This window comes from Chenopodium album, chromosome 2 (genome assembly GCF_948465745.1).
Source record: "Chenopodium album chromosome 2, dcCheAlbu1.1, whole genome shotgun sequence".
Lineage (NCBI taxonomy): Eukaryota > Viridiplantae > Streptophyta > Magnoliopsida > Caryophyllales > Amaranthaceae > Chenopodium > Chenopodium album.
Window position 1 is genome coordinate 11,802,344 of NC_137835.1, and position 22,799 is coordinate 11,825,142.

General features: G+C 33.9%; 1 protein-coding gene across 2 annotated transcripts; it reads left to right on the forward strand.

Moving 5' to 3' along the window:
- The first annotated feature begins 178 nt into the window (after positions 1–178).
- Positions 179–22,636, forward strand: LOC145583088 (uncharacterized). 2 transcript variants are annotated; one of them, XM_081640233.1, is made up of 10 exons: positions 179–268; positions 524–650; positions 887–955; positions 2,785–2,814; positions 5,244–5,276; positions 8,416–8,486; positions 13,110–13,191; positions 14,328–14,429; positions 15,543–15,632; positions 22,415–22,636. In XM_081640233.1, the coding sequence occupies exons 2-9, from the start codon at positions 546–548 to the stop codon at positions 15,603–15,605; spliced, it is 555 nt and encodes a 184-aa protein (XP_081496359.1). In that variant the 5' UTR covers positions 179–268; positions 524–545; the 3' UTR covers positions 15,606–15,632; positions 22,415–22,636. The 2 variants fall into 2 exon arrangements, with proteins under 2 accessions (XP_081496359.1, XP_081496350.1); XM_081640224.1 differs by lacking the exon at positions 179–268 and adding an exon at positions 306–397 and having other exon boundaries at positions 22,415–22,635.
- The last annotated feature ends 163 nt before the right edge of the window (positions 22,637–22,799 follow it).

A 22,799-nucleotide genomic window follows, 5' to 3' on the forward strand; every position in this document is an offset into this window, starting at 1 on the left:
AAAAAAGTCCTTTTTATAACACAAATTGCATAAAGGGCATATTTGTCCATTCAAGTCAAAATGGGAGCGTTACTATGTAAAATGGAAGCGATGAATAGTAGTTCACTTTTTTCAATTGGGATTAAAATTCCCAATCCCACCCTCAATTTCCAATTGCCAAACACCCCCCCTTAATTTTTTTTTCAAAGATGCCGGGATTGCCGTTTAATTGCTTACCTCAAAAAATAGTGAAGGCGGGGAGAAAATTGAATTCATTTCAGACTTTCAGGTAATTTATTTTCCTATTTTTTACTCTTTCTCTTCAACTTTACTAATGGTGTCAACTCCAATATATTCATCATCATTTTTTTGCAGTTTAATCTTTCGTAATTACTTCGTAGTATACTTAATTTGAAACGTGAGTTCATTTTACCGATTAACCGACTGAAATTCTGCATATTAAACATTGCAAATTTAGGGTTTTTGGAAATTTGAGAGTGAATTTTCTTCAATTGTAAGTCGAAATTCTGCCATTATTGTGTAGGTTTAGCTCGTAAGGTAGATAAATGGAGAAGTCAGTTGAAACTGCAATTCCTGGAACCAGACACTCCAATTTGAAGAAATCGTTTAAGCATTGCTTAGGTTTTCTGCTAACGGCTTTTCCTTTCGAGGTAATTTTAAACCAAATTGTAATTTTTGTGGTTTTTAATTTCCAGTTTTTGATTGTGTATTCTGTTTCACGAGTTCGAGTTTGAGTTCGTTTTGTTAAGAATTGATTATCGCATTGATTGATGTTGTAATTTGAATATGTAATGTGACAACTAAATCCGGAGGTAGGGATGGAATTCAGTATAGTTTGTATTTATATTGATGTTTCGAGTTATTTAATTTTGGTTTTTTTTGTTAGGATTTCTGTAGAGCATTTCCAAGGTTCACAGGAGCAGAACACGATCGACTTTATCAGCTATATATTCAGGTAATTTTCTCAACATTGTATAAATAGATGTTTGCTTAAACATTTTCTTGTAGTTGTAATGTGCTCCGTATGTTGCAAGTTATTCGTCTAGTGGTAAATTGATATGTCTAATACAGTGATAAGTGTAATGGGATATCAATTATTTTGGAGCTCAAATGAGACTATAAAATTCTTAGTGTCACGTAACATAATTTAGGTTAGAAGAAAGATGTCGGTTAGATCCTCCACATGAATGACTTGATCATTTGACAGGTAGAAATTTGCCGGGAAATTTAGTTCTGTTGGAAATTTGGCATACTACTTGCATCACAGGCTCCTTCATGTTAGTTCTTCCATAGCACCTAGGTGACATCGCAAGTCCAGTCAAATAAATTGTGCGATCTTCATAAATCTGCTGATGGTAGCATTGATTGGCCTTGCATAACTTACTCCAAATTAGGACATGTTTTTTTGTAGTTGCTGGAATGCAATGGATGATGTGCTTGATTTTATAATCTGAGAAAATGTTGCAGGAGTCACTTAAGGCTATTGGTTCGGTTGTCAATGTGATTTATGTACTAAGCGGTGCTTCTTTTGTTTAGTGTTTTTTGGGGATCCTCTATAATAATGGAAGATCTGCATTGTTAATTGCAACTTCAGGTTTAGCATCTACTAAGACTATTATGTTCATCAAGTAGAACATTTCAACTTTGCATTGTTTGTCAGGGATATTTCTGTGATACATTTGACATCATGTAGCCTGTAGTGGCGTAGTGGCTCTTCAATTTTTTGAAATTGAGCTTTGTATATTGGTGCCATGTAGATTACTGTATCTAGTCAAAAGAAATTTTGATTTTACTACTGAAAGGCTTTTGGAGAAGTTAAGGAGTACTAGAGTGAGAAAACGAAACTGCAAATAATCAATTTGTCATCTTCTTTGCACCATATTATCAAACTATGCCATAAGCTTTCTATAGCCAGCTTTACTTATTGTATAACTTCTGGCCCTCTGTTTATTGATTATTGGAGGCTACTTCTGAAGTTCATAACTTTCTAAGAGACTAGAAATAACATAGCAGTACAGGTATGTAAACCTATAAGTAAACCCATGCCTCACTAGGACAGTAGGACGTCAACTTAGCCCTTAGACCAGAAACATGCTCATTAGTTAGATGACGAGCTTTATGGTCAGCAGTTTCAATTGTATTTCTGTCTGTAGGATTGGATATTGTTTACTACATATTTGAAACACTTGCTATTAACTCAAAATCTCGTTTAGCTAACTCTTATATCAGCTGAATTGCTATTCTATCCGGTCCCTAATTGGCTTCGCCTCCACAAACATGTCTGGTGGACTCTGGTCTCAAATATGTTGCAATTTAGTGCTCTAGTCATTTGCTAGGACAACCCAATCTAAGCTCTTACAATTAGTGAAAGTTTACATGGCCCTGTAGCTTTCTGAAATCCCCTAAATGTGAAATCAAATCAAGTACTTTTTAGAGGAATAGCAGAAAATTTGTAAAAGGTTTAGCTGTCTATCACGTCGACCACAAACAATAGTTCAATATCCACATAACAATTATTATATAGTAAATACAGTTTAATTCTAAATAAAGTTTACATTCTATGAATGAGTGTCACTAAGCAGAATTTTTCAATATTAGAGTGACATTTTATGTTGTATAATATACCTCAAATATAAAGAGCATAATTACATGTATGTGACATCTTTGTTTACTGGAAGAAAACACAATATGGTTCAAACTGAATTGGCCCAGTCCTCTATTATTCTTTAAGCGAGATTGAGCTATCTGACTTTCATATTCACTCTCTCTCTCTATTTTTAACAGGTCATTACATCACTACATGAAAATATGCAGGTATTGTTTTTTGCTCTTTTCTTCTTCAACTGTTTTTATTTGCAATTTTATTTTATTTCACATGCAAAATATTTACTTTTCTGTCCCAATATTTTCTTCTTCTTCATTTCCTGCTTCAGTATAAGAGAGGTATTCCTTTCTTGGTAGGAAAGATTTCCGCTTTTCAATCTCTCTTCTTTAATAATCTTGCTAAATAACAATTTTTCAGTGAGATTTCGGCACAAAATGATGTAAAAATGGATTTTCTAAGGACGAATGGATTGTTTTTATATTTAATTTTTTAAGTTCATCATTTTCCCTTTTATGCTTGTTAAATTTGCAAGCCGCCTTATGGATGAAAATGATATTTTCCCAACTTGGAAACATATTTTACAAAAGCAAGAGGAGTAGAAGCTCTAGAGGGCATGTCTCTTATTACCCAGAAGGCCACAAGAATTTCTTTGCTTAGCGAATGCTAAAACAAAAAATCAGCATGCTCTCATTTTTGTAATTGTTTCACTGTTTTAAAAGTATTCTTTTCCACCACCGTCTTGCTAACTCGTGTTTATTAGTTTGATTTATTTGCTCAATATTCTAACTATTTCAACAAAATTGATAAATTTGAATCTTGGTCCATGATAGCCTTCTTATTGAATTTAACTAAAGATTTCTCTTTAAATGGAAACAGAGTGCCCTTTGATCCTTTACCTTTCCACTATGCCTTGGATTGTATCAATGTCTCCTAGGGATGGCAATCTAGTCCGGATCCGACCCTACTCCGCCCCGATCCGAGGTAAAATATCCGCCCCGAGTCCGAGAAAAAAGTAATCCGAGTTCGACTCCGTTAAAATAATCCGACTCCGAGTCGGAGGAGGGTCGGAGTCGGATCCTAAAAAAAATCCGAGGAAAAAATCCGACTCCGACAAATGTCCGACTTTAACGGATTATTCGACTCCGACTCTAATAGATAGTGGATTTTTGTGTGGGTCATGGTGGCATTGGGTGTGGGTTGTAAAGGCCCAAATAGCCCAACATCTCAAAGTATATTGAATAATGAAAAAAAAAAACTCGGAGTCGGGTCGGATCGGAGTCGGAGTCAGAGGTCGGATATTGGAGTCGGAGTCGGAGTCGGATGTCGGAGTCGGAGTCGGATTTAACCTCCGACTTCCTGTCGGGTCGGAGTCGGATTGAGCATAATCCGCTCCGAGTCCGACCCGTTGCCATCCCTAATGTCTCCAAGATTGCATTATTTGATTTATTCTACTTATGCCTCTGTCTCTTTATTCTCTATATGCTTTCCTCCTTAATTCCGATTCAAAAATTTACCGCCACATCGTGTGGCGGGGGTTACTTGTAGGGGTTACTTATTTAAGAGTTACTTGTATGAGTTACTTATTCAGGGGTTACTTGTAAGCCAGAGTTACTTATTCTTGTATGAGCTACTTATTCAGAGGTTACTTGTAGGACTTACTTACTCAGTCGGTTAGCATGTTTTCTGTATGAGAGTAACCCCTCAGTCGGTTAGCACGTTTTCTGTATGAGAGTAACCCCTGACCAGACGGAGTAACCCCTGAATAAGTAACCCTTATAATTTATCCCCGGCTAAACGAGTAACTCTTGAATAAGTAAGCCCTGATCATACGAGTAACCCTTGAATAAGTAAGCCCTGATCATACGAGTAACCCTTGAATAAGTAAGCCCTGATCATACGAGTAACCCTTGAATAAGTAACCCTAGAATGAGTAACCCCTTACCAAACGTGTAACCCCTGCCATATGGTGTGACCAGCCACATATAAAAAATTGTGAAAATTTATCTCCTTCCTCACCTTTTTTTCCCAAAGAAATAGAAGCTAATTATTTTTTGTTCAATTGTGCAATAAGCTTGTGCATTATTTTAACTCATCTACTCATGCTTATTAATATTCTTTCTCTAGTTAACCTCCCTTCTCCCCCCTTTCCCTCAAGAATCAAGATACTGTGTTTTCTTGTCAAATCAATAGTATGTTGGTCTCTAAATGTTTGCCATACTAATGTATTCTTCTTCCATCCCATAATATTTTGAACACTTATTTTTTCTATTTGTTTCATAATAGTTTCAACCCTTACTTTTACGGTCCTAGTGTCCTAACACTTATATTTTATTTTCCTTTTTGGACTCACCATCTCTTTTTACATCTACTTTTCCATTTTAAAAACAATTTGCTTATCCCTCTATATCCTATTATATCAGCAGTTTTATTAAAATAACAATAGATAAGACAACTCAACTGCCCTTCTAAAACTCGATGCATTGATAAGTGTTTGAATTATTTTGTGATTGAGGACTATATAAATTATTAATCCATGTGCATCTAATAAGTACTCTGGAAACCTTCTCTATGCATTTGGAAGTTGTGTGAAACATCTCAAGCTGCTGTTAATACTAGTTTAAATGTTGCACTTTTTCAGGATGAGTTCGATTTAATATGTCATGAAACACAGGTATGCTTTATAATATCTTGTTAAATTAAATAGCTATTGCCAAACTAATTACAAAGCTTGCATTGTTGATACTGATTGATTGATACTTACAATGAATTATTGCTATCATTTGGCTGATTGATACAATAGAGAGCATGATGGTGATGTCTTTCACAAACAAGTGGTACATAGCCTATGTTATAAGAGACCAGAAATTTCCTGTCAAATTTTGTTTGTTGTTATATTGCCGTGCTTGTTGAAATCTATGTGGACTAAGTCTACTTTGGTTAACTAGCAATTCTCTCTTTTCTATTGAGCCTTGAAACTAAATTATGGTTGCAATCAACTACTCCTTATACCTTATTTCTCTTTCATCTTGTTTTTATTATCATCTGCTACACTGGTGCACTGCAAGGGACCAGCTGTACCAATCAATTATGTAATTTTTTGATGATTAAATTATGTCTTGCATTTTCAGCATTTGCTTAAATTATCCTTGATGTTGTGTTAGGTCAGGATTAGGTAGTGATACTCTGCAAAGGTCATGGGAACTGTGTCTTAAAAACAATTGCTTACTCTTTTTTTTAGGGGAGGTGTTGGAGAGAGGGATGAGAAATATATATTCACTCACATGAATGAAAAGTGGTATTACAAAGCAGGGGAAGAGTAAGTCTTCCATGAAAATTGACTGCTTAATTTGGTAGGGCGACAGCGTTAAACAACCATTTAGCCATCCCTAGCTTCGCCTTTACTCCATAATGCCCTCTTTAGTATTATAAGGGTGGTCCAAATCCCAAGCCAGCTTCAGGCGGGCCTCAAGTTGTAATTTGAACTTGGGCAACCCTTATTAGAACTTATTTTCCCGAAGTGAACTTATCTGAACTAATTTGAACTTATTAGACTTGAAATAAGTGAAAATAAGGTGAACAGAATTTCACAATGATTGGGTGTTGACCAAGTTAAAATGAGTAAAGGCAAATGATTTCCCAGAAGATAATAAAGTTCCAAGGCCTAGGGGTTCAAGGGCTCGCGAGGGATAAGCAAATATAGCAAAACTGCTGCCACATGCTGAGCTGTTGACTAATCAGCAATCAACAGACTTTTATACACACTAGAGTAGTAGAGTGTAACCGTGCAAATGCACGTATAGGTATTACACTGATAACATAATACTTATTAAATTTTCATGTTCTGCAATGATTGGCAGTTGATTTTGTGGTAGGATGAGTGATTAATATTTTAAGAGATTATTATTTTAAAGTAGTAATTGAATAATTTTGTAGAGATTAAGGTAATGTTTACTTTTTGAATGGGTTTGGAGGTTATTTCTTAGAATTGTCTGATTGAGGTTTTTGGAGTGATATGGTATAAAGGACTTATAACAAACATTCTATTATATAAAGGACTTATCCCAAGATTCCCAACAGAAGGGAATTTCACAATTGAAGAAGTGCAACAGAGGCCATAGTATATTTAAGTATATTGCCTTTACATATTTTTTTTTTGAAGTTTATGGTTTGTCTTTGAACGCAATATCAACAGAATAACGTGTGCATATCTAGTACTCCTATTATGTGGTACTTGTAAAAAAAATTGTTATATCATTTTAAAAAGAAGTCCAATATTTCGGTAGAATTTTTTTTATTTTCGGTTCAAAATATGTGAAATCACATTCTTCACAAAATACTCAGCTGATCCTCTGCTTTTACTTTGACACAGCATACTTATCCTCCCATGGTATCTGATTAACATCAGTCAAATCATTTTTTTAGAAAATCTTCGGATATACACTGCCTCCAGATAATGGGACTTTTCTTTTTGCCAGATGATTGTTCTACATGGCTGTTAAATTATCTAGGTTATGGCTTTCAGAAGCACAAAACACCGACACTAATAGGAGTGTATTGACAACTATTTTTTCTGTTAAGCCATATTTCAATCATTCTTTTCTATTGGATAATCATTATGCCTCATATGCAACTTGTTTTGTGAAGGTAGAACACTCAAGCAACTTACATGAGAAGGCCTATTGAACTTTCAAAAATTAGGGCTGATTGTGTGTCAGATTATTAGCTCACCACCAATAAACATTTCTGATTTTTTAATCCTATACACGAGCCTCACATTTTGGAAAATCTATAGACAATATTGGCAAGTGTTTTTTTTTTTTTTTTTTTTTTTGTTTTTTTGGGTGTAGAACAATGCATGGTTTTATCTACAAAATCTTAAAAGATAACTAATACTCCTGTCAAAGTACTTGACTCGCATAATTGCATTGTAGAAGATTTTCAGGAAAATATACTTTGAATTTTTGGAGTTGTCGGGCTTTCCCCTATACAGTTTGCATATGCCTCCCCTCTTAGCATACAAACCCTGTATCCCTTGTTCCATTAGCACCCTTTTTTCAGCTATTAGGACATAGTGCAAGGCTGAAACTTTTTTTTTTTTTTTTTATTGAGCTCATCATCTGTAGGTATTGTGCTTTTTGTAGCATCCACTGCATGCTTTAGGAGACCCCTTAAACCTCAAAATAGGTGAAATAGCCTCAGAGGGATAAATTCAGCTTATGATGCTGACTCTCTTTTCAATTCAACTCAAATATCTTGTTGGATACTTTGCACTTCAAAGTGTAATAGGTGTAGACAATTAGACTCTTTGAGGCATTGGAAGAGCATGTCCTACCAATTTGTAGTTCTGAGGTTTGTAACAATTGAATTTAACTTTTATGTTTGCTTGGTTCAAAGCTTGAAAAGGGACCTGAGCATGCGGAGAGTAGTCAGGAATGGGAGGAAATTAGGTTTACTTTATAATTCATTCCATAGTAACCTCAGGGATAGGGTTTAATGTTCAGAAACTCCAAATTAGATTCAAGCACATAAAATTTTCAGAATAGCAATTTGGTCTCTTGGATCCACACTTGTACAGGTCCTTGCTCTCAAGTCCAAGTATTTAATCAAGATGGGAGGTTGATGTTGCATGTCAACCCAACTTTGCCTACTATTCATAAATCTTAAATTGAAGACACGATTAGTCCCTGTGGAACACTAATAAAAGCACAGCTTTTGGCAATGAATAACTCTCATGGCAGTTGGCTTTACTATTGCTGCCACAGCATCTGTATTAATGCAACATGCATTTACGTGCTTCCTTTGTTCTGCAGGTGGGTACCACATTGGACACTGTTGAGCACCTTGTGGAGCAGCAAAATCTGGATCCTTTATTTTCAAAGAAGTATGCATTTCTAAGAAACAATTTGTCTTATGAGTTCTAAATGGTCAATCTTATCCAATTTTTCAAGTGTTTATAATTACACTTTGTCACTTTGAGACCATGAGATCTTGTGTAGACTTTTTCTGAGGGTGTGAGCTTGGTAATTATCCAGTGTCACTCTTTGATGTTGTCCTATTATAACAGACGGGTTATTTAGGTCTGCGCAGGTCTTAGGTAGCTTACACTGTTGCAAGTGTGTAGTGTGGAGGCTTTGTAGAATTTCCAGTTTTCCACTTTAGAAGTACCCTAAATAAAAGGTGAGAGAAGGAATGCCTTAACTGGTTTTTATTCTTTTCTCATAGATATTTTCTAATTAGCCTGCTATGATCCTGTGGATACTCATGGCCAAATCTTGCTCCAAAAGACAATATGGTTAAAGTAGTGGATTAGAGTTCATCTATCTCCTAACTTGCTTTGCCACAAGAGAGAGCTGGTATACTGTATGATAGAGGAGTGAGAAGATGATGAATTGAGGAGGCATAAGTGGTTAGATAATAAAAATATTAAAATCTAAATGGTATTCTTGAAGACTAGAATTCCATTAATGTGGTACTCTTCCATTTGTAATCTAATGGAGTTGGTTAATGATGTCTCTATTTTGTGTTTTTTAAAGTCAATTTGATAATTATATACCAAACTCTTTTATTATAATCTTTCTAATGAAATGTATTTGAATCTATGTCTACATGATTGCGTATTGACCAAGTATGGGGTTGGGGCTAAGAGAGAGAAAATGAACATTGTAAGGTCATATTTTTGAAATTATGAGGAAGAGTTGGTAGAAGAAATAAGCAAGTGATGAATTAGAGCATCAAGAAAAGAGACAAAGACATTGGCTAATGTAGCATCTATTTTTAGTATTGTAGAGCTTTAAACTTTCATGAGTAGGGTTTCATCATTTACCCGACAAGTATATATATAGGGGGAGGCTCTCGTGAGAATTTTTCTTATGTGAGAACACTTTTTATGTTCTAAATTTTTACTCGTATGTTCTAAATTTTAAATCTGATGTTCTAAACTTTTTCCCAGGTGTTCTAAATTAGTACTCACATGTTCTAAACCATAATTTAGTTAAGTTAGATGTTATAAATTTCGAATGACTTATTCCGAAATTTTAACTTATATGTATTTTAAAACGTGCGTGTGTTCTAAGATTTTTAGTTATATGTTCTAAATTCGAAAGCATATGTTCCAATTTTTACTCACATGTTCTATATTTTTATTTATATTTTCAATATTTTTACTCCCATTTTCTATATTTTATATCAAGTGTTCTAAATTTTTTATTCACGTGTTCTAAATTTTAAATCAAATGTTCTAAATTTTAATCATATGTTCTAAATTTCATAAAGCAAATTTTTAAAATTTTTACTCACATGTTCTAATTCTTGAATCAGATTTTCTAAATTATTGCTTACACACATGTTCAAAATTATTAGACATATGTTCTAAATTATTAGTCATATGTTCTAAATTTAAATTTGAGTCGCATGTTCTAAATTTTTATTCATGTGTTCTAAATTATAAATCAGTTCTCATATAAGTATGAATTCTCACATATGAACATATTCTCACCGGATCCCTCCCCTATATGGGGAAGACTCTCGTGAGAACTCCTTTATGTGAGAATTTTTCTTATGTGAGAACACTCTTTATGTTCTAATTTTTTACTCATATTTTCTAAATTTAAATTAGATGTTCTAAACTTTTCCATATGTGTTCTAAATTAAATCAAATGTTCTAATTTAGTACTCACTTGTTCTAAACCATTAATTAGTTAAGTTTGATCTCTGTTACATGGACTTGGCAAAAATCATCACGTACCCGTATCGACACGACACGGGCACCGGTGCGAAATTCGGATCTGACTCACCTGATTGCACTCAAAGCAGTTGACAACTTGAGCTTCATGTACTTGAAGCTTCAAAAAGCAAGTTCTAGGATAAAAACCGTTCAAATTTACTCCATTTAAGAGAAGAGAGAGGGTATAGGAAAGAGGAGAGAGAATTCAGAAATTTATGGCTGAAATTAAATGTTTGAGTGACACTAGATCTCAAATAACTTTTATTTTATTTATTTATTTATTTATTTATTTTTTTTTTTTTTTTTTACTGTATGGACCCACACTCCACTATCTCGATTCAATTTTTTATTTTTAATGTACTCCCTCATTCACTCATTGTAATACTTGTATTCCTTGTGTGTGATTACACTACGGAGTATTTCATTTTTTGTTCACTATTTATAAAAACATATAAAATTATAAAACTATAATTTTATTGCAAAAAAATGAAAGTGTCGTGTCCTCACACCCGTGTCCAAATATTGGACAGAGTTCCTGTGTCCTAAAATTTTGGAAATTGACGAATTGGACACGTGTCCGTGTCTGACATACGTACCCGAGTCCATGTAACATAGGGTTTGATGTTATAAATTTTAAATTTGTTCCAAAATTTTAACTTATATGTTCTAAATTTTAAAACGTGTGTTCTAATTTTTTTTAATTATCTGATCCAGATTTTAAAGCATATGCTCTAAATTTTTTTACTCACGTTTTCTATGCTTTATATCAGTTGTTCTAAATTTTTATTCACATGTTCATAATTTTAAATCAGATGTTCTAAATTTCACTCATTTGTTCTAAATTTCATTAAGCAGATTTTATAAATTTTTAGTTACTTGTTCTAATTCTTAAATCAGATATTCTAAATTATTACTTACGCAGATGTTCTAATTTATTACTCATGCAGATATTTTAAATTATTACTCATACGTTGTGAATTTTAATTTGAGTCACATTTTTTAATATTTAATTCATATGTTCTAAATCTGGGTTTTTCTACACAATACCCCTAAAGTATTCACTTTTCTAAGCTATGCCCACCCATTTTCAAAATTCCACGCTGTAACCCGAAGGTACGTTTAGTGTGTACGATGTAGTTAAGTTGCCGTTAGCTATTACCGTTAGTTTTATGTCGCCTCACCACCAAAACCCATCCCTCACGACCCAGCCCTAACCACCCTAACTAACGCACCCAACCATCGCCACACCCAGCAACCGCCATACACCAACAACCACCACACCCAGCACAACCGCCACACACCAACCACCATGAAGAAAATTGAATCCAGCCCTAACCCTAACTAGCCCCACCACCACCACTGCCACTGCCGTCAACGGTTACCAGCACTCCCATCCCCATCTACCCCGCCGATGCACCACCTTAGCTCAACCCCAAACTCCCAGCCGACGCACCACCCTAGCCCAACCCAAAACACCTCAGGCCCAACCACTACCGTGCAAAACCACTGCCTTTTCCCTCACCCTTTGAACGGCCAAATCGACTATTCTTCAGTGGTCGATTCCGGTCAATTTGAGGGTGAAAGGGTAAAGGATTGGAGTTTTTCGTCCTTTAGGGTTCAAGCATCGGATTTTTGGTGGTCGAATCGGCGGCGAATTGTTGTGCGTTGTGTTGGTTGCGGTTTGCAGGGTGGGTGCGGTTCATAGGGTGGGTGCGGTGGCTTGGGTGAAGTCCGGTGATTGGGTTGAAGTCCGGTGGGTGGTTCATTGGGTGGGTGAGTTTGGAGGAGGGAAGGGTTGGTGGTGCGTGGGTGGTTCTGCAGGAGGGAGGGGGGTATTTTTTTTCAAACAGATTTTTTAACAAAAGTTAACGATGTTAACTTTAGGATTAGTGGGGGGTTACATCGTACACACTAAAGATACCTTAGGTTACAGTGTGGAATTTTGAAAATGGGTGGGCACAGCTTAGAAAAGTGAATACCTTAGGGATACTGTGTACAAAAACCCTTTAAATTTTTACTCACATGTTCTAAATTTTAGATAAGTTCTCAAATAAGTATAAATTCTCACATATGGACCTATTCTCACCGGATCCCTCCCCTATATATATCTATATATATATATATATATATATATATATATATATATATATATATATATATATATATATATATATATATATATATATATATATATATATATATATATATATATTGTATGTGGATGATCAAAAGAATTATGTTTCTTCTTGGGGCTAGTTGTTTGGAGTATGTTTCAATCGATGTAGATTGTTTTTCTTTCCTTTGTATATTGTAGTGAAGATAGTCATCAATGGCTTACTATGTGGCTTAAGCTATTAGATTAACTTTATGGAACTTTGTAGCTTCCTTAGTTCCTTAATTGTCTTTTAAGTACTTAATTTTATGCAGGAGGGGGAATGGATTTTAAGGGGTTGCGTGAGTTTAGATTGTCCCTGGAAGCTTCTGACATTGTTGTATGACCACTTTTTCTTTAAGCTACTATATCTTAAATGTTTAGTGGACTTTTGGTTACTAACCTCTATTCTAATTGAGATTTTGATTAACTTGTCTCAATCAACTCTAAGTGTGTGCCTAGATGCTGATTGTAAGCTATAACCTTAATCTGATATTAATTGTCATAGTACTAGTTTAAATGAATTATAGCGATTATTTTGTTTTTTTTAAATGGAAAGATTTTGATTAACTTGTCTCAATCAACTCTAAGTGTGTGCTCCTTTGGGTACTTATTGTTCATGTGTGCAGAACGAATTTAGTTCATCTCAAGCATGATCTTTTAGCTACAAAGGAGAATGAGGTCCAGGCATTGGAGGAGTTGCTAGATAAGGTAAAATTCAAATTATTCTGAATTTAAAAGGATATATAGCATGTAATATTCTGTAAATGTGCACTTTTTGTACTGGTTATTTGATTGAGGACTGACATTACTAAACTTATTATGTCAATGCTATCATTTTGTTGTGTTGTTCAATTTTTAAGTAATGTCGGACTTATATTTAGGGATCAAGTCGGGCTGCCCAATCTGAGGCTTATCAGCCCAATTTAGGAAGGCACATCCCAAAACTCCCCCTGTACATTATTCCTCCTTTGATCTCAGGCTTTCCTCTAGGAAGTTGGAAGCTCATATAACACTTTGCCCAAGGCTCCTTGGTTAAATACTTAAATGTCATATTTGGTGTCATTAAATCCGAATTTTCCTTGGTTTTTAAAGTAGTGACGGTCATAAAGGGCGGCAGGAACGGGTAAACTTTAATATTTAAGATTTTTAAGGTCAAATTTAAACATAAAACTTCTTGATATAGATTTTTCATGATCGAATTTGACCATTTAAAATCACAATCGATGATACGAATAGAATTTTCCTTTTTGCTTGTTTTTTTTCGAGAGTTTTAGGGTTTATGGGTTTTTATTTCAATTGTTTGGGGTGTATGACCCGTGCCGCCATGTCTTGCTTGTGTGGGTAAAATGCCCTGCTCCAACCTTTCCACAGCTATATGATAATAACAGCAAAGCCTGCATTTGCAATAATTGGTGTGAGGGAGTTATCTGATGCTATTTCAGTTTGTTATAGTCAGCATGTCTGAGGAGGTGCAAGTTCAATGTCTGCATTGGGATCTACACATGTTTTAATGGATGTTTGCACTGTACACACTGTCAAATTGTGTGATAAATTTTGAAAGCTGTACTAAGATTAGTTACTTTGCAGCACCAATTGAGTGCATGACACTTAATCCTCCTGATTCTTCTGGTTTGTATTATTGTTTCGTTCATTTTCTCAGCATTACGATCTTATATTCATCTCCTCTTTTTTCTTTCTTTTTTTTAAGAAAAACATTGCTATTAATTATTTTTATGTCTAGCCTTTGCACCTTGCAGTTTTGTATATGACTTTGCCTCATGTTTTCTAAACACAGCTACTTTTTTTTTTTTTTTTTTTTTTTTTTTTTTTTTTTGTGTAACCAGGTTGAAGACCAGAAACATAAAGTCAAAGCGCAGATCAAACTTCTCAAAAAGAAACATGAAGCGTCTGATGACACATCAGGCCCTACAGAAACTATAGAAAAGGTGCAGTTCTGAATTTTTAACCTATCACTTATATGCAAATTTTGTGTCATGCCAAAGAGTATTTGACAATTTGTAGAAATTTAATTGTATTATTTCATTTGGTATTTTATGTGAATGTGATAAATGTATATCATCATTATCATAATGCATAAGGGGGTTTAAGAGACCATTTATGCTTTTGAGTGACCATGTAAGAATTGCCCCTTATAAGTTTTAAAAAGACCATTGGTAACTCTTATTAGGGGTGTGCAGATTAAGACCTCAACCTGAAACCAGACTGGAACCAGACCTGTTTAGGCACCATCTTTAGTGACAAAATGCGAGTTAGTTGCACAATAACATTTCTTGGACACAAAATGGGGGGTGTATAATTTACTCTCTTAGTTTTTCATTCTGCATTTATGAAATGATGTTCACTGATATATGATATTCTTAATATGGAGGTTTCTACAAATTTGTTAGATCTTTAACGACTTTCTGGCCAATCATTTATGACTATTCTGTTAACCAGCATAGTAGCTTGAAGAACATAAATAATAATTTGAAACTTGAGCAAATCTTTCTTATTGAAGAAGTAAAACACAGGGAATGTTCCTCATGTAACATATCAAGGGCTGGTTTGGTTCACAAAATCTAGGTATTTGGTATGGGTTTAGAATTGTTTAAAGTATTTAAACCCTTTCCATGTATTTGGTTGATGATCTTTAGAATCTAAGCCCATATCTCAAACCTAACATATAATGATTGGAAAGATTATGTGGACAATAGAAAGTTACAATATAAATCTCTTATACTACATATATGCTATAGATATCCTTGAGGTAAAATAAGCATGTTCCAGTCTGGTGAAAGAATGCAATTAATATGATTACTGGACAATACTGATTTGTTTGCATAACAAAGCTGCCATATATAGACCAGATCCCTGATCTGGTTCTTTGCTTTGAGCCTTTGATTTATCATTGCTTCTGCTTTAACTGTTTTGTAGAATTTACTTTTTCAATCTAGTTCCTCTCTAACAGAATTTCTTGTGCTGGTTTATTACGTTATATATCCTAGAGTGATAACATTTAATTAATTTTTAATGTTCTGAAACTTCTGTGATGATTGCAGTTGAGATCTATGATGGTTAGCTATGGGAGTTACAGTGACAAAGGGAATTCTGATCATAGATGAGGCATTTCAAGTAGGCATGTCTAACTGGTGCGTTGCAAAAATATACAATGATATTTATTACATGTGTTATCGTTTTAGTAGTTGTTTGGCTCAGCAAACTAAAATGGAATGGATTGGGAATACTATGCTATATTTGTTTGATTTAAACAATGTTCTAGTTAAAATTTGTATTTAGGGTGGAATATATACGTAGATTCTTAGAGGGTAAAGTGGGTATGAAATTGTAGGGGTTTGGAATGGGATTATACTAGTGGTATGGGATTACATGGAAAAAATTGTTCCACCAAAAAATGCTCTATTCCAACCCACTCCAAAAACCCCAACTAAATTTGAGTGTCATCTTCTATTAAGGCAAAAACCCGTATGAGATAATGTGGTCTCACTGTAACTTAATATGATGTCAAGGGTTTTGTCACTAATTAATGTTAACAACATTACGCAAGTCTTTTATTCATGAAATGAAACTAGTTATGTCTTGTCTTGTTACTTTAAAAATCATATTGTGGTACTTGAGTTCCATGTATAAATTACATAATGAAAATAAGCAAGCAATAGAGGAATTAATTTAAAGAAATACAAAATAAACGCCCCCTAATCAAAGCTTGATGTATTTGAGTTATATGGATATAGAAAGCATGAATAAAAAGATGGCTAACATTTCTAAGGTCATGAGTTAAAACACTATTAGAAGCGTTTTTTTACTAATCTATAGTCTTAATAATTTCATAGTTGAATGAACGGACTTGTCACAAAAAAAAAAAAAAAAAAAAAAAAAAAAAAAAAAGAGCTGATGGATGATGTATTGATGTTACATGCTTGGCTTATAGTGTATGAAAGAGGTGCCACATGATGAATGCTTATATACTTCCTCCGTTTTAATGTTTTCTCCCATTTGACTTGCCACAATCTCCAAGTTACATCTTAAAAAATACGAAGTATTTATCTAAATTCCATGTCTAAAAATTATAAAAATTTGATATTCTTAAAGTAGATGTTGTACTCATTAAAAAAAAAAAAAAAAAAAAAAAGAGTAGATGTTGTAATGAATCTAACAAATGCCAAGACCCCACTTGCTCCACCTTTTTTTTTTCTTCTTCTTTCTGTGGTCATACTTTATTACTGGCTTTATTTTCTTTTTAGTAAACTTTCAATAATATTTAACTATTTTCTTCTTCGTAGTGGACCACTCATATTATATTTAAATATTTTACATATTTTCTCTCCTCCCTTTTATACCCACTTTTTCTTTTTCAGATTTTTTTTATTCTTTAACCAACCCCACTTCAATTATAAAATAATATTATTTACTATTCCTCCTAAAACTCTGTATGTGGAGAAATTAAGTAAGTAATAAAGTACGGAGGGAGTATAAAATAGTGAAAAGTTACGGTCAATGTTTTCAAATCCTAACCCCTAAAAACCCAATGGGGCAAAAAAAAAAAAATAGAGATGAAGAAAGTAATAAAGATACTTAGATATTCTCACCCCCGAAATTCAGAAATTAAGGGCAATACTATATAAGATTGTACTCGGCGAGTTCGAACCCGAGTAGTTTATTGATGATTCCGGTTCATTTACACCCTTAACCACAATTAAAGGAAATGGATGGGCAATAGACTTTAAAAGGTCTAAGTTCCCTAATCATAGTTTTACTCCTACCATAGTTAAATGAAGTGTGTTTTATATTTCCTTAAGAGTAAGGCTGAAAAGGAAGGAATTACTAAACATGAAAAGATTAATGCGACAAAAGTTGCAATATCATGAGCTCTCTAAACTTGTTGTGTGTCCACTTTGACAGTACGGCAATGATAGAGCTTAACTGCTTTCCCTGTATTGTCATTGACATGAAAAATTAGCTTAAAGTAATCCAAACAACTAGTAGATCCTACCTAAAATCTAATAAGGCAATATCGGTTTTATATCTCCATATTAGGAGAAATTTGAAAACTTTGCAAAGCTTTACTATAATTGGGAAGACAAATTCATTCATTTGTTTTAAAGAAAATGGATAGGCAATAGACTTTCAGGGGGTGTTTATTTTGTAGATATAAAGGGATTGCTGGTATGAATATTAGAAATGGGGTGGAAAGAAAACCAACATGAGGAAGGAAAGAAATTTTCTAATGCTTACTTTTTCTTTTGATTGGTTTGACCATGGAAATGAATCACTTAAACCTAACTCTCTCTCTCTCTTTCTCTCTCTCTCTCTCTCTCTTTTTAAAGAGGCTAAAGGTAATTATTACATTAGGTTTTAGAAATGTAACACATATGCAGTTTGGGGAAGCTAGAGTTTATAGCTAGATTGACATATCTAATCCTTTTCCTAGTTCTTTTGTTCATTATAACTCTAAGATGTGGTATGATCATTGTCTTGCTCTTATTTATTTTGAGGAGCAAATCTTCACTAGTCCTAGAGCCTTTAAATTCTTTGATATGTGGGGGTAATTATCCTACTTTTGGAGATATAATGAAGAATGCTTGGAATATAGATGTGAGGGGCAAGAAAATGTTTCAACCGAAAAAAGTGAAGAAATTAAAGCTCTAAAGAATTTGAATAGAATTGAGTATTCTGGAATTGGAGCTAGATTTTTGGAGGCTTAGGAGAGCTTGGTGATGATATTACTTCTTTCTTTCATAAGAGTATTAAAATACAAGCTTATAAGAAAAAAAGTGATCTTTATTTCAAACATGAATGGGAATAGATGTGATGATAGATAACATGTGGCTAAGGCTTTTGTTGATAACTATAAGTGTTTTTTAGGTATTGAGAATGTTTGTGAGGTGAAAATGGATCAAAATGTTGTTGATTTAGAGCCTGTTGTTACTAGGGAGCAAGGGGATTTTTTTACTGCTCCTTTTACAAGGGAAGAGATCAAGAAAGCTTTGTTCAGTATTCCTAGAGTTAAGGCTCCGGAGTATTGTAGGGGAGGATGTTTGCAATGTTGTTTTGCAGTGGAAATATTTTAAGAGAGATTAATAGCACAAATCTGGACTAGCTTTCTAAGAGTGACCAGCTTGTCTCAGTAACTGATTTATAGACCAATTGCTTGTTGCAATGTGATCTATAAGGTAATCACCAAGCTGATTTGCTTTAAACTTACAATGGTGTTGCCTTATTATTTCTTCTAACCAGTTTGGTTTTGTACAAGAAAGGAGGAACTGTCGTAATATTTGCATTGTTGTATGTTTAAGGTGGACATAAGAAAGATCTAATTCGGAAATATCAACGGAAAATTGTCCCTCATGGTTGTATGTTTGGTGGACATAAGAAAGGCTTATGATTATGTGAATTGGAGCTTTTTAAGGGAATTAGTCTGTCAAACTGATTATGGAGTGCCCTTCTCCGAGTTTTTCATCGGGGATTAATGGGGAGTTTCATGTCTTTTTCCCAGTAAGAAAGATTTGAGACAAGGTGATCTTTTGTCTCCTCTCTTGTTTGTTATCTGTATGGAGTATTTGACAAGGCTCTTGCAGAAGAGTGGTGAGCACAAAGATTTCAAGTTTCACCCTAGGTGTAGAGGTGTGAGGCTTAATCATTTAGTGTTTGTAGATGAGTTAATTGTCATGAGTAAGGGTGATGTTAGCTCTGCTTCTCTTTTGATGAGAAGATTAGCTACTTTTGTTGCTGCTTCTAGTCTTGTTGTAAATGGAGGGAAATTAAATGTTTATTTTTGTAATGTTCATCAAAGTGAGAAGAAGGACATTAGAAATATCTTTTGTTTAAGGAGGGGGTTTTACCTTTAAAATATCTTGGGGTGAAGGTTTGATAGGCTAAAGTCGTATCACTTTATTAAAAGTAATTCCTAAAACCACAAACTAAAATAGATAGGGAAGTAGGGTCAAATCCATATTGAAACAACGTTCTTCTATTCTTAATTAATAAAAATAATCTAAATTATCACGAAACAAATAAGGTTTGAATGAATTAATTTAAGGAAGAAATCAATAATAAAAAGTCTAGGTCACAAGTTCACCAATAATTAATACTTCGAGATAAAACATAACAATTAACCATTAATAATGCAAACATAACATGATTAACAGACTCTCGCAATTTATTAATCAACATAAATCTAACAGGCTCTCGCAATTTACTAGTTTTAAGTTACTATTGAGAATAGTCTTTAATATCAAATTAACATTTGCTCGATTCATCAATTCAATATTGTTATACTTTTACTATCAAATCACATCTGCTCGATTTATAATCCAATTGTAAAGAATTAAAACAATTCAATAAGAAATTATCATGCAATATCAATAATTAATAATAACAAATTATCCATTCGTATTAACCATAAATCTCCGAAGAACCTTAGAAATTAACAACTCACACATATTTAAATCTAAACTAATCAAAGCATATATAAAAAACATGATTGAAATCAAAGCACAAAATAACAAATCAATTAAGATCAAAGCAATAAACAAAGCAATGAAAGAGAGGAAAAATAATACTATATGTAAGACATATGAAATTACACTAAAAGGGTAAACTTGAGTTCAACATAATTTCTCACTAAAATCTCTGTAAAAGCGTAAGAATGAAAATTGTAATCCAAAAAACGTAACTAATAAAGCTTACAAAAGAGTTTAAATACTTAATCGCAAAATTAACTCAAAACGGAAATCCTAAATACCACTGGAAAAACTCGCGCTCGATCAGGCGAAGGGCCGCCCGATCGGGCCCGCCTTTTCTTCTCGCTGCTTTGATCGGTTCCGGTCTTTTTCTTGGCCGAGTTTCCTTTTTTTTTTTATCCTTTGGGATCCAACTACTTGTGACCCAATTCCTCTTCCTTGGTCCATTACTTGGACCATTTCTACGAACCAAGCCCTTAATTACTGGAATAATCGGTCTTGGGTACAAGAGATGGTCATGAATGTAATCATAGCTTCGATATCTCATAGTGGCCGGAAAACCATTAGAAATCACCAACAATCAGGAAATTCCTACAAAATAGATGTCAACTCTACAAAACACTCGAACCCACACATTAGTATTAAAAATAGCCCCGAAGAGCTCAAATATGCATAAAAATAATCGTGGGACGGGGGATAAAATAGCATATAAACACATATATCAAGGTTGATGCCAAGAAACTATCTAAGGATGATTGTTATATTTTGATTGACAAAATAGTAGCCATAATAAGATCTTGGGGTAGGATAACTATGTCTTATACTGAGATCTTGGGGTAGGATAACTATGTCTTGTATTGTTAGTTTTGTGCTTATGTATTTGCACACTTAATGGGCTTCTCTTTTTATCCTGCCTAAAAGAGTGATGGAAGGTGTGATGGCCGTATGCAGAAATTTTACTACCTCCGTTTCTTATTATGTGCAACAAAAGAATATTTTATGTCTCACAAATAATACCCCTTTGTTGCACATAATAAGAAATGGAGGTAGTATGTGGGATGGGAAAGTATGTGGTAGAACTCCTCCCATTACCTGCAAACCTAAGAAGCAAGGTGGATTAGGGGTTCAAGACTGTATTATTTGGAATATTGCTGCTATGGGTAATTATATATGGGATATTACAAATAAGATTGATAGTCTTTGGCTAGATGGGTCGATCATCATTACATTAAAGACAGTAACTGAAAGAGAGTTGGATGTCCTTCTTAAGCTAGTTGGCAATGGAAGCAGATTTGGAGAGAGTGAAGGAGCAGATTGAACATGGCTTTACAGGAAACACTTGGCATCATAACACTGCTGGCTTTACAATGTCTTCAGCTACAGATGGTTGTAAAATTCTAAACCTGAAGTCAATTGGTGTAATTGGATTTGGAATAGGTTCAATATTCCTTGATATGATTTATTATATGGATTGCAGCTCGGGGGAGACTTAGAATTAAGAATAAACTGATGCAGTATGGGGTGCTTGGTGATGATATATGCCCTTTATGTGGAAATCTCTCTAAGACATATGAGCATATCCTCTTTGAATGTGATTAGAGTCAGAAGTTGCTTAGTTTATTACAGGACATTATCAAGAAATGGATTTTAGGAGCTTTGCAACTTGTAATGAATGGTGCTGGAGAGCCGAAAACATATTCTAGAAAGAGGTGCTTCGGAGCTTATGTGCAGCATTGAGCCATTGTCTTTAGGTAATGGTAATGGTTACCCAAACCTTTTAACCAATATTGGTAATGGTAATAGTTTAAATGAATTCGTTTTCAAGAGTTTCTGCATACAATGAGGCTCAAATCCGAGATCTCCCTTAAACGACATACCACTTGAGCCAACTCTTGTTGGTTACCAAACATAAGTTTGGAATAGTTAAAACTCATACTTTAAGTCTGTTTGGATAGCATAGTGGAAGAGAAAGCTTTTGTAAGAAGGTGACGTGTATCCATTGATAATGTAAACTTGACCTATTTTAGTAATAGTTACTCGTAATAGATATCAAGATAGTATAACCACCCGGTCTCTATAAACTTAAATTTATACTTTGTATTATTTTATTTTATTTCTAATAAAGGAATGAGGTAATATGGTAATGACTTGTGTAATAATTTAATCGATGATCATATATGTAAGGCCAAAACAATGGTGATTTCCAGCTATAGTGATGACGGTGTGAATGACGTACTGTTACTTGCTAATACGATTTGACTTTAATTTGCGCACAAAAAATCATTAAAATATTGATTAGCTTAACTAATATGTAGCTTATTTTGTCTATATTCTAGAATAAAGTCAATAAGCATTATTTAATTAGTTGACATTATAGCATTTTGTATCAAAGAAGTTTATTCTCTTAAAAAATATATTTATTATTTTCATCTAATACGTGAAAATTGTAGGCACAAACGTGAAGCAATGATCATAGGAGATTGATTAGTATTTGAACATTTACATGTTCCACTCACTCCTATGATATTTGTATGTTATGACGTAATGAAGTCTTCTTTATACAAAGTATATCCTAATATCCATGCATTGTCTTTTAATCAAATCTTCTATATTTTCTGATAAATATAAGTAGACTGATCTTTCATGGTAACTAATAGAATATATAAACCAATCTCGAGCTTTATCTATAGATTTAAGCTTTTGGTTAAGTTAGATCCTCAATCTTTGTATCACAGCCAATGTAACAGAAGGGTTATGGGCAGTTTTTGGAAAGTTGAACCTTTTACTCACATATCACTTCTTCCCCCCTCACACCCAAGGAACCAATAAATATGA

Coding starts and splice junctions, on each gene's coding strand:
- LOC145583088 (XM_081640233.1), top strand. CDS start 546: ATGGAGAAGTCAGTTGAAACTGCAATTCCTGGAACCAGACACTCCAAT. Junction 651..886: donor TAACGGCTTTTCCTTTCGAG/GTAATTTTAAAC, acceptor TTTTTTTGTTAG/GATTTCTGTAGAGCATTTCC. Junction 14,430..15,542: donor CTACAGAAACTATAGAAAAG/GTGCAGTTCTGA, acceptor TGATGATTGCAG/TTGAGATCTATGATGGTTAG.